This window comes from Molothrus ater, chromosome 15 (genome assembly GCF_012460135.2).
Source record: "Molothrus ater isolate BHLD 08-10-18 breed brown headed cowbird chromosome 15, BPBGC_Mater_1.1, whole genome shotgun sequence".
NCBI classification, from domain to species: domain Eukaryota; kingdom Metazoa; phylum Chordata; class Aves; order Passeriformes; family Icteridae; genus Molothrus; species Molothrus ater.
In genome coordinates, this window is record NC_050492.2 from 7,509,482 (window position 1) to 7,521,960 (window position 12,479).

Below are 12,479 nucleotides of genomic sequence, written 5' to 3' on the forward strand. Positions count from 1 at the left end.
GTCTGCCTCAAAACACAGCCAGAGCAGGGCTTTGATTTGCTCCTTGTGTGGTTTATCTGGAGTCCTGTAGCCAAGTGAGTCCTGGAGAACTCTTCCCTCTAGTGTTCAGCAGGGCTGGGCTGCTGCAGCTCCTGTGCAAGCAGACTCCAGGGTGATTTTGGGAGCTGGAGCCAGTGGGGCAGGATCTGGGTCACCCCCGGGTGCTCACTGGGTGTTTGTCCTTCCTTCCTTCCTTCCTTCCTGCCCTGTGCTCTAGGTGAACATCATCCCCATCATTGCCAAAGCAGACACCATCTCCAAGAGCGAGCTGCACAAGTTCAAGATCAAGATCATGAGCGAGCTGGTCAGCAATGGGGTGCAGATCTACCAGTTCCCCACGGATGACGAGGCCGTGGCTGAGATCAACTCTGTGATGAATGTGGGTAACGCTGCCTCTCCCATCCCTGCACAAAGCCCTGACCAGTTAAATTGCTGCACAAAAACACATCTGAAGGGCAAGTTTCATTGGGAATGCCCAGACACTGAATCTGTTGGAAAGTTGAGCTGTGGGTCTCGCAGCTGTTGCATACAGAATTAATTAAAATGTGGCTTGTGTTTAATCTGGGGGCTCTCTGGAGAAACTTAGTTCTAGAATTTATTTTATTGAATTTTTAAAAAATGCTTTCCTCAAAATTAATTCTGTCTGTTCTTAGGCTATATTGTGTTTGAGGAAGAAGGAACTGTGAATAAAATGTGACAGTTAAGATTTACATTAGTCTTGTGACTTAAGGAGGCTGACCAGAGAAAACCCAATTTAAAGTAAAGAAGAAAAATCTTTAATCTCTATTTTGTCTTTTTTGAAATTCAGAGATCAAATTCAGACCTGACTGAAGCACATGCAAAAACACTTTTAAGCTTCTTCTCTCCCAAATCAGAGTGCAGCTATGGCAGTAGAAAAAACTGAAATGTTTCCATGATCATTTTATAAATCAAAAGTAGCTTTTTCATCAAAATGGCCATTTTCCTGCATAGCTGTTTCTGATTAAATGCTTTGTCTTTTCTTTTACCCTTCTCCCTGCCATTTTTTTTTTAATTCAATCACCAGTTGGTTTCTGGGTGGACTAGGTGCATGTTTTCACTCTAATAGTTCTTTTTTGCTGAAATCATGAAAACCTTGGAGGATTCACTCTTACTTAAATAATTGCAAGCTGTGTGTATTGGGGAGAAAAACAGGAGTCATGCTTGCTTGGCTTTTTTTTTCTTCCCCTTCCTTCCTCCAATGAAAATATATTTGGCCACATATGAATTCCATATGAATCCCACACTTCTGGATCCCTTTCTTTTTAAAAGTGAAGGATTTTGTCAGCCTCACCCTACTGAAGCACCCAGTGTCCTGGTTCCTCCCTGTGCCTGCTGCCGCGCAGGCTTGGCGAGCAGTGGGGACATGTTGTACATGTCTGCACATGTCCCTGCCGTGCCCACACACTCTCTGCTGTGCCAGGGCCTGTGTGGGGATGTCCCTGCCTTTCAGCAGGGCAGGGAGTGCCCCACTGCTGCTGTGTACAGCCTGGCAGAGGATGGAGTGCAGCACTAATGACCATGCTGTTCCTACAATGTTCCCCAGCTGGTGCAGCCCAGACAGCACTGCTGGTAAGATCTGCTGTGGCGCCTCTCCACCCTCTGCAGAATATCCCAGTTTATAACAGAGATTGCTCTGAAATTGGCAGGTTCAGAGAAGGGACTCAGGGAAGCAGCTGCTGTGCCTGGGTGTGGGGGAGCTAAGGGTCAGGCTGATCTCTGGGGGTTACCCCATGCACTGAGTCCCTGCCCCTGGCTCTGTTTCAGGCTCATCTGCCCTTTGCTGTGGTCGGCAGCACGGAGGAGGTGAAGGTTGGGAACAAGTTGGTGCGAGCTCGGCAGTACCCCTGGGGAGTGGTGCAAGGTGAGGGGCCAAGCCCACCCCAAACCCTCCCAGCTCTGCATGAAGGTGCCCTGTGACAAGCAGTGCAGGCACATCCCCTGCAGCCCTTGTGGGTTGGCCAGTCCTTCCTTTGAGTTGCCATCCTACAGCAGGTGGGAAGGTCAGCAGGAATCCCTGCATCCAGGGGTTGTGTTGTGCCCTGAGCAGGACAGCAGGTTCCTCAGGATGAGAGTATCTGGAGCCAATCATGTGTGCCTTGTGTTCCCCCATCACACCTGCAGTTTGCTGACCTGTCCCTTCCCTTTGTCAGTGGAGAATGAGAGTCACTGTGACTTTGTGAAGCTGAGGGAGATGCTGATCCGGGTGAACATGGAGGACCTGCGGGAGCAGACCCACACCCGCCACTACGAGCTCTACCGCAGGTGCAAGCTGGAGGAGATGGGCTTCAAGGACACAGATCCAGACAGCCAGCCCTTCAGGTGAGTGGCCTTCACATCTAGCAGCAGTTTAGAGTGAGGGTTTGGTACTGACAGCCCAAAGAAATGGGAGGTTTGTAGGTAAATCCACAGTGCCAGGCTGGGAAATGCCAGCGCTGGGTTTGAGCTTTGCAGCTGATTTGGATGTTCCCTTCCCTGCCTGTTTTTCCAACAGCACAGACAGGCATGCATTTCCCCATCACTAACTCATCAGCATCCAGAGAGTCTGGATTTCATTTGCTTTCTTCCCCAGCCTCCAAGAAACATACGAGACCAAAAGGAAAGAGTTCTTGGGTGAGCTCCAGAGGAAAGAGGAAGAAATGAGACAAATGTTTGTTAACAAAGTCAAGGAGACAGAGGCAGAGCTGAAGGAGAAGGAGAGAGAGGTGGGTGTGCCAGAAATTTGCAAGGAACCCAAACTGCAGCCAGCAGGGAATCTGGGTCTGGGCAATGCATGAATCCTGGAAAGCACATTCCAGCAAAGCTCACCAGCCAAAGCACAAACACATCACTGGTGTAGGTGCCTCAGAAACTTGTCCTGTGCCACGTGGAAATGCAGCTGCTGCCTGGGGAGTGAAAGCCAGTGGCAGGACGTTTAGGTGAGCATCCCTGTCACAGAGACTTGCCTCTTGTGGCTCACTGGACAGCAGAGTAAGAGGGCAGCTGGGCTGGAGTCCCCAGTCAGAGTGAGTCCAGTGGAGTCCCCAGTGTGAGGCCTCAGGAAGCAGCTGTGACTGGGGAGGAATTAAATGGGCCATCCTCAGAACTAGTGAGGAACAAAAGATTCTGCGATGTCCCCAGCCCCTGTGCAGAGCCAAAATCCCCTGTGCTCATCTCCAGGGCCCATGCTGCCTCTGGTTTGCTGTGTGGTGTCAGGCAGAGCTGAATTTATTGTGTCTTCCCTGCTTTTGGTGGCCCTGGGGGCTGTGTTCTGCCAGCAGATTGGTCCCTGTGGTGGGGTTTGTGTGGGAGGCGTGGCAGGGCTCCTGGGGCAGGGAACACAGCCAAAACCAGCTGAATGCCATGCTCAGAGGGTCTGTCTCCTGCCAGCTGCATGAGAAGTTTGAGCACTTAAAAAGGATACACCAGGAAGAGAAAAGGAAGGTGGAGGAGAAGAGGAAGGAGCTGGAGGAAGAGATGAACGCCTTCAACAGGCGGAAAGTGGCAGTGGAAACCTTGCAGTCCCAATCCTTGCAGGCTACCTCACAGCAGCCACTGAAGAAGGACAAAGACAAGAAAAAGTAAGTGTCTGAACTGGAGTCTTCCTCCTCTGCCACTGGAAAGCTGGGAGTCTGCTCACATGCTTTAATGTTTGGTCAGTTGTTTAAACATCATACAGAGAAAAGGGGATTTTGGAATCCTAACTCCCATCCTTCTGATTCTTTGCTTAAAGCAGAGGAGAGATGAGCCCCTCCTGTGCCCAAGCACTGCCCAGAAAAGCCTGGGCAGCTGGAGGTGGGAGGGATTTGCAATTTGAGGCCATTCTTTGATAGATGATGGGCTCATGGGGTTCGTTCTTCCCTCTGTGACAGCCAACTCAGGTTGTGAAATGGGGCTCCAGGGCACAGTACTGATCACAAGAAAATTCTTTTCCCCTAAAGGCAGAGTTCTTATCTTAGCTTGCTGCACATTAATTGACATTGCTAAAGCCAGCAGGAACAGGGGTATTTAAATACTGCTGTTCCAGCCACCTGATTGTGTAGTGATAGGCCAGGAATGGAACAAACAGGTTTAAAGAGAAAAGATATTGGGGGGGGTTATCCTGCTTCCAATTCAAGCCAGTCTCTAAGGAGCACTGGCTAGGAGCCAAAATGGAGCACTGTCATGCAAACTGGTCATTCTGCTATTGCAGCATTTTTTGTTACTTCCCCTTGCATGAAGGAGCTCAAGAGTCAGAACTGCATTCTATCAAACCCAGAGCAGGCTGGTAGCAAAGCTCTCTGAGCCTCTTAATGATGGCAAGACCATGAAGAGTAGCAACACCCAAGTTTGTGCTTGACAGCACAGCATTCAGCTTCTCACTGCTGATGAGATCTTGTGGTCTGTCGTTCCCCTGCTGTGAGCTGCAGCACCAGAGGAGCTCATTCTGTGTACTGACATCCCAGCAATTTGTTTCTTCCTGTGGAAGATAACGGGGTAGATGACTTGAGTGTTTGGTTGGAATGTAAATGTGAAAAGTGCTCTCTTCTGCAGACTGCTCAACATGCTCTGGGCGTGGCCCACCTCACACACAGAGTCTAAATGGTTTGTAAAATTCTTTGCTGAAAATAGGGTTTAATCTGAATTAGGAGCTGAATCCTAGCGCTTTCTTGGACCCAGGACTGCTTTGGGAAGGTGAGCACAGTGGTAACTTGGGCAAGTGATGCCAGGGGCAGGCAAGGACTGTGAATATGGGCCAAGAAATGTTGCAGCTTCCCTCTGCTCCTTCTGGCTGCAGCAGAAAAGGTTTTCCTGCACTTTGCTGGGTGTAGCCCACCTCCAGCTGTGAGTCTGGACTGTTCCTTTCGGGATAGCAACAGGAACAAGCCGTGGTCAGGAGCAGGGCTGGGAGGCAGCTCGGTGGTGTGCAGAGGTCCCAGGGACACCCACAGCCTGAGCTCTGCTCACTGGGGGACCCCACATGGTGCTGGGGCAGGGGCTCTAGCTCTGGAGCACAGCCAGAGGAGGTGCTGCACCATCACCAGGATGGTTCTGGATTGGGTTTTTTTTGTTTGTTTTTGTTTCTTTTCAAACCTCTGAGCTAGCTCAAATTATGGGGTTTTGGGATTTCTGCTCAAGTGAAATATTGAGGAGAGCTTGTTGAACTCTTTATCATCTCCTGGTTCAAGGCAGCGTCCTTAGTAGCTTTAATAAGTAAAAAATTGTGATGGAAAAACTGCAGAAGTTGGAAGAAAGACAAGTGTTTGTGGTGCTGAGCAGGTTGTGCCAGGCTGCTCTCACCTGAAGCCTTCAGCTGCCCCAGCAGTGTTTGTCCTCCTCCTCCTTTTTTTTGTTTTAACATACTTGGCTACACCTCACTTTTGTTTGATTTTCATAACTTTAATTCATGCTTTTTTTTTATGTTTTGTTTCTTTCAGTTAATCACACACAGACTTTCAGGCCAAGAGTGGACTTGGTGCTTTCATGTGTTAAGTTGCTTGAGTTTCCCACCCTGAGTGACCCTTCTCATAACATTGTGTGAGTGGACCAAAGTGACAGAGACAATGAGCATCTCCGGTGGTTGCAGTGTTCCAGCCTGCTGTTTTCTTTTCAGAATTATCAGGAGGTTTGCAGGAAGTAACCTTACATGTACATTTTGTTAAACAAAGCCAACTAATCCCTCAAGTAAGATGTTTTGTTCTAAACCCAGTGATGGAGCAGCTGTGTATGAAGTGACCGTGACTGAACTCGTCTTACCACCAGCTAAATAATTCAATAATTGCTTTCTGCATTTTTTTTTTAATTGGCCAAGGTGACTGCTGGAGGCTCATTGACCTCTCCTGTACATGCACAGTGAGAGGAGTGGTCTGAAGAATGCTGAAATGTTTGTTTTTCTAACAAAATTCTCAAGTAGTTTTTAGAATGGGTGGAAAAACACAACATTTAGGCTTTCTGCAGCAATCTTAGTCAGAGTAACCCTCATTCCAGTAATTCTATATTAATTACTGAATTACTCTAAACACTATCTACATCATTTATAATAATATATATATATATATATATAAGGAGAGAGAGAGGTTAATAAAATTAATGGGACAATGTTTTGAATTTTCTTTACTGCTAAAGTAGAACATTTATAGAGAGGTTTTTCGTAAGAATTTGTTGTACAAAGTGGAACTACAAGATTTGTGTAACATTTCAGTTGTCACTTACCAATGTATTTACTGTTGTGGGAACTGTTTAAGCCAAGGTCTTTTTGCTCCTTAACCTTAAACCTAATATGTGCCTAATAAGGAGAATCCCCTGCTTTTGAGCTGTGCACTGTGTTTATGCTGACAGGCTCTGTCCCTCGGAGAAGGTGCTTCTTTTGACAGCTCCTCATGCCTAGAAATCACAGCCTTGTTTTCCTGGGCAGCTGAGCTTAGAGGAATAATTAGGATCAATATTAATTTTTTCCACTCAAACCATTTTGTGAATAGGCAGGGCAGTAACTGAACAGAGAGTTCCTAGCTGTGTTGTCATGGAAAAATAGTTGGACCCAATTCCATCCATCCATCCATCCATCAGATCCTAGGCTAGATGAAAGGAAATATATTAACCCTCACATAGTGTCTTTAGAGTTTATAAAAACACTGGCTGGCTAAGTGTTAGTTGTGAGTGTGTGTGTTTTTATTTAGTTATTAATGTTACAGGATTTTTCTGATATGTTTTTTGTTAAAGACTTGTCTTTAAGCTGTCAGCAAATTCCTGATGTGCTGTGCAGAAGGAGATGCAGGGCCTGGGTCTGAGCTGTCACAGGGCAGCATTCTGCTGGATTCTGAGGTTCTTTAACTGTCATATTCCATTATAGGAGCTTCCCCCCCCCCCTTTCTAAATACATGCTCAGGAATTAAACTGTTTTCCAATGGACATTGGCCTTTTCTGTGGATATACTGACAGTGCTGCTGCTTGCTTGTAGAAAAGAACCTCACAAAGATCTCACTGGTACCTTTTAGAGCAGGCTTTTGTTGAAAGAATAAAAATTCTGCACTTGTTGGGAGTCTGCTGAAAGCTGGACATTTAATTTTTAAGGCTGTGCCTCCAGGTTAGATGTATTTTAAAGAGTAACTATCAAATGTTAGGAGGGTTAGTGTGGTTTTCTCAAACACAAGGAACCCAACCTTCTGGTATATGCAAGAAGACAATTCCACCTCACCTCTGCCTACAGACCAATCATGTAGCAGATTATTTTTTATTAATCTTTTGCTAATGGGAGAAACTGTGGTGCACTAATGGCCTGAGCAAGCCATGCTCTTTGGTTCATTGTTCTGCCTCCCAAGGCAGTGCTGGGATGAAACAGTAACTGGTGGTACTGGTGTGCACCCAGCTGCCTCGCCAGTGTTCCCAGTCAGCAGTTCTCTCCTGATCTCATGCTGCAGCCAGCAACATCTATGCAAACCATTTCTCTCAGCCCTGGCTCGTCAGAGATCAATTATTTTTTCCTGGAATAACAGGTAGTTAAAAAATATTATTATAACAAAGAGTAAAAATCTTCAAATCCATGGGCATTGTGGAGAAATTTACAGCATTTTCTGAAGAAGACATTCAGAATGTATGTAACAATATTTTCATGATTATTATTATTATATTACTTTGATTTTATGTTGTGACAGATATCCCTTGTCCTAGTAGTTGCTTGTTCAACATCATAATCTCCCCAGGGGGACTCAGTCATATTTTTCTCCCTTGAGTATTTGTTTTTTTCCTTTTGTCTTGTCTTGCTGAGACAAGATATAAGTATTGTGGTAGGGTAGTTGTGTGTCTTGGTTTTATTTAACAAATTACAAATATGTTGTGATGCTGATCTCACCCAGTCTGAAAACTTAAAATCTTGTAGGCTAGAAAAAGTGAACGAAATACCCCTCAGAAATGATTGAAACCATCCAGCTACATGTCCTTCAGCTGTTTTACATATTTATCTGTAAAAGATTGGTATTAATGGCAAAAAACTATCCATTTTTTAAAATAATTTAAATGTTTACCATCCTGTATGTTGTCTGCTTCCTAAATTAAACTGTATTTTGTGTGTCTCTGGGGGGGGCATGCCTGGCTGAGGTGTTTGCCCCAGGGGTGTGGAGGGGGATTTTTGGAGCCATGGAGGCACCTTGGGGACAGAGGGGGGGACAGAGCCCTCTGGGACCTGCTGCATCCCTTTGATTTGGCATTCCCAGCGTGTTGGGGTTCATGGTTTGGTTTGGTTTTTTTCTTTCTTTTCTTTCCACTCACTTTGTACTTTTTTTTCTTTAATTAAATCTCACATGTATTTTGAGTTTTTGTGGTGTCATTTATTTAGTGGTGCATTTTCTGTGCAATCTAGTTATTTTCTGTATTATCTGTCACAACAATAGTGTGTTATGATTGCAAGCTCACCAGTCACAGGCTGTCTTACGACTGTTTGGAACATTCAAGAATATAATTAGCTAATTAATTAACAACTAGCTAATCATAGAGTATGTGGAAATGTACTTCTTATGTAATCTGGGGAGAAATTCCTAGGTATTAATCCAAAAGCTGTCAGTATTTGGGCAGAAGGAGCTTTGAGGCTTGTTGGTACATCTCCTTTGTGAGGTCTGGTGACTGAGCAGGGATGTACCAGCAGCTTTGCTGATCTCATGGTGCCCAAAGAGGTGATTTAAAGGTAGGGTGAAAAGGGAGCAGAGGTGGAGAGGCTTCCTGGGGTGCATCCAAAGCCGTGTTCCTTGTCTGGAGGGGGACATGATACACTTAGGTCAAGGCCAACGAAAGAGCACAGCTTCAGTTTGGTGCTCTGCTTTCAGAAAGATGCTGAAGCTTTACCCAAAGGTTTGTTCTCAGTGTCTGTTCTGGGCCATTGCTAGGTACCAAGTTATATTCACTCAGCTTTGGGCCCTTCTGGGGTTTATTTGGTATTGGACTGAGATCAGTGCTGCCCTTCAGACACTGCCAGTGTGGGGTTTGGCTGATGCACAGTGTTTGCTGTAGCAGTGCTGCTGGTGGGAGGTTTTTCTGCAGCCCCAGCCTGAAGAACAAAACCAGGCTGGTGATCCTGGCTGCCTCTCCAAGCTTTTTAGGAATATGCAGCTGGAAACCTTTTAAGCAAAAGCTTTAGTAAGGAATTACCAGTTGATACCAAGTGGTTTGTATGAAATGTTTACATCCTTTTCCATCCCAATACATTTTAAAGCCGAATGTGGGAGACCAGAGAGGAGCACATGCATTCAGAATTCAGGGAACCAAAGGTGGTGGAGCAGCTGGTGCTTTTAAAGGTGGGCCGTGTGGTGATTCGGATGATGTGCGTTGGCAAGTGTCTTTCCAGAGGAGCAGTGTTAAGAGCATTCATTAACACTTGTGCAGAGCTCCTAGATCTGCTTTGAGGAGGAGGAGAAATGCATAGGCTTGTTAGAGAAGCAGTGAGGTAGGTGCTGCCCCTGCTTTGCAGTTCCAGAGCCCAAGCCCAGTGGCCAAGGCCCTGGGACATGGCATGATGGCATTTTCCTTCAGGAGACAGCCCCACAAACCCAGCCTTGTCCTAGGCTGTTCCCTCTGGAGAGCTCTGCAGCTGTGAGGGATGGAATGGGGCAAGGACCCTGCAAAGCCACTGCTCCATCTGTGGGTGGTTGGCTGCTCTTGGGGGTCTCCATCCCCTGGGATTTCTCCTCTTACACCAGCAGTCCTTTCATTAAAATTTTAAATCAATCCTTTATTACCAGTTCCAAACAAGATGTTGACAGCTGTGAGAGCTTCTCCAAGTTGCAATGGGTTAAACTCAAATGTCTGTACAATAGATTGGTGCTTTGACCTTTCATGCTGTCTTTACTTAATGTAAATAACTGAAACTTAAACACTGATTTTCTTTTGTTCTTTCTATAGCTTCTTTAGTCTTCCCAGTGCCTACTCCATAACAACAGGAAGATATGTTAATTAGAAGATTTATTAAGGCCAAAACATCTCATGCAGAAGAAATTAATTGGTGCTTACACCTTTAAGCTTGCAATATATTGCACAGAAGAGAATATGTAGCAAGGACTAAAATTCACCGTGTCTTTTGATGGGGAAAAGTTTGCTTAATCAGGTTTCTTGGTAAAGTTGAAATCCAAGATACTTGCAAAAGGTAAACTGCTAATTCACGCTGCTGCACGGCTGGCACTAAATCCAGAATGCTTATTTTGGGGCTCAGCCCAAGGGAGTTAACACTGACTGACTCCAGAGAGGTGAGGGACAAAGCTGGGGTAGTGTGAGGAGCTTTCAGCTTTGCTGCTCGAGCTGCTGCAGTACCAGGGTCCTGCAGGTCCTCTCCTCAGTCTGGTTTTGGGGTGTAACTGGGGAACCTGATGTCCCTAACCTGACATCCCTAATCTTTCAGCTGGATTCTCACCTTTCATAACAATAACTCTTCTGTGCAGCTTGCTTCTGTATACTTACAGGTTTTATAACCAAAATGCCCCAGCCTTCATCTCTTTAGTTTTCTGAGGGCTGCACTTGGTGCCTCACACTGTAACCCCTTCCCCAGAGCTCCCTGCCCACCTCCCCTCTGCTGCTTTGGGCCAGGTAACCCTGCCTGGCCAGTCTGGGCTCTGCTCGTCCTGCTGGGATGTGATGGGTGCAAAGGGAGCCACGTTAAAGCACAACTAAATGTTATTTATTAATGGAGGAGAAATGGTTTAATGCTGGAGACTCAGTGTTCCTGGTGTAAGTTCTGTGTTTGTAACAGACTGACTTCCCCTTACACAAACACTTTTCTTTAAGAAAAGGAAAGGGGAAAAACAAAGTGTGATGTCTGTGCCCCAGTAACTTCACACAGGAACAGGGAGAGGCCCCAGTTTATCTTTGTTTAAAACAACCTTGTAAATGAATCTCAGGAATGACCTGTACCAAAGCTGGGTTTAATAAAAACAAAACTGACTTGTTTAACAAACATCTGTTAAAACCATGGTTTGTACACCAGGTATACCCAGAACCATGTCCTGTGTCCCTCTGTGACCCCAGTTTCCCCTCATTAACCCCGTTGCCCTCTGATTAAAGTGTGATGTCCCCTGTGCACCCCTGTCTTGGCAGCTGCTGTCCCCAGTCTCCCTCCCTTTTCCCCACTGCCCCGAGGCTGGCAGGGGAGGAGTGGCCAAAAGCCAGTCTTCTTCCTGTGGAAGATAACGGGGTAGATGACTTGAGTGTTTGGTTGGAATGTAAATGTGAAAAGTCTTTGGCAGGAGCTTTGAAGTCTCACCCTCACCCTGTTCCCCTACCTCATGCTGGTGGTGTGACCACAGTGGGACAAAGGCTGAGAATGAGAGTGTGGGTGTGTGTGTGACAGGAGCCCCAAGGCTCCCATAGAGGACTTTGTGTCCCTGTAACCCCTCAAGGGACAGAGAGGCTGTTGTAGATGTTCTGAGGGTGTGTGACAAGTGACTGTCAAAACCCTCTGGCTGCCCTTAGCCTAAGTCAGAGCTGGGAAATACATTGCAGCTGTAACAGGCATGTGGCCTGAAGAGGACTGAACTGGACACGAGGAGAAGCTGTGGAGACTGCTGTCACGTGCAGGCAGTAGGGATGAAACCCCTTGACAAACACCTTCACCCCGTGCCCTTCACCCCTGCCTGTCCCTGCTGCCACAGTGGGCAGGGATGAGGCGCCGCTTGTGCCAGGGGAAGTGGGACCAGGTGGGAAATCTGCTTAGGAGAGCTCTGTCTGTCTTCATGTCTGTGGTGCCTGCACGAAATGTGGGCAAGCTGAAGCTGTGTTTGACCATCAGCCATGGTACAGCTTTGCTGCTGCTTTGAGGACTGTTTTAAACTTGCTTGTGTTCTCTTTTGAGGCAGCCACTCTAATTCCTTTGGCAAAGCTTTCATCCAGCTTGGAGCTTTTGTCAAGTTCGATTCCCAGCAGGATAGGTGAATTGGGAATCAAAGCTTTTTGTTCTTTTTCCAAATTGCTCAGAAGATTTGATTAAGTTCTGTTTGTCATGACCATAGTTAGGTCACCAGGGGGATTCCAGTTGCATGTCTTGCTGAGGAGGAATGGGAGGGGGCTCTGAGACCTGCCAGAAGTTAATGCATCTCTCCATCTCAGTGCACTTTTCTGCCTTCCTAAAGAATTGAACTGTAAGTACTGCTCAAATTCAATTTAACACAGCAAAGTCAATTAGCAGGAGAAAAAAAAAATAACAACTGTATTGCTGCAATGCCACAAATGAGGTATAACTATTGTATTACTCTTCCCTTTGCAGTTTTCTTGTCTCTTGGTCAGTTCTCTGACCGCAGGAGTTTATTATTTGTGCAGCTCTTCTCCTAGGTCATCACACACCCTCCACAATTAGTGCCACTGAGTCAGTTTATTGTCAGAAACACCCCAGTGAGTGCTGTCTTGAAATGGGGCAGCTCCCTCCTCACTGGCAGTGGTTCCTGGGTGACTCCATGAGCTATGACATGATTCCTTTAGCTGGGGTTATGAAT

The 12,479-nt window shown here is 46.3% G+C and overlaps 1 protein-coding gene across 3 annotated transcripts in view; it reads left to right on the forward strand.

The window, feature by feature from the left end:
* The window catches only part of SEPTIN8 (septin 8), a 35,127-nt gene extending 24,179 nt beyond the window's left edge, over positions 1–10,948 (forward strand). Inside the window, exons 5-10 of one of the 3 annotated variants that reach the window (XM_036391415.2) lie at positions 257–418; positions 1,825–1,921; positions 2,211–2,379; positions 2,630–2,762; positions 3,427–3,617; positions 9,904–10,948. In XM_036391415.2, coding sequence (XP_036247308.1) covers positions 257–418; positions 1,825–1,921; positions 2,211–2,379; positions 2,630–2,762; positions 3,427–3,617; positions 9,904–9,958 — 807 coding nt within the window. In that variant the 3' untranslated portion in view covers positions 9,959–10,948. Of the gene's footprint in view, positions 1–256; positions 419–1,824; positions 1,922–2,210; positions 2,380–2,629; positions 2,763–3,426; positions 3,622–5,453; positions 8,324–9,903 lie in introns of those variants that run through there. The other 2 variants (XM_036391416.1, XM_036391417.1) reach the window with 2 other exon arrangements.
* Positions 10,949–12,479: the final 1,531 nt, after the last annotated feature.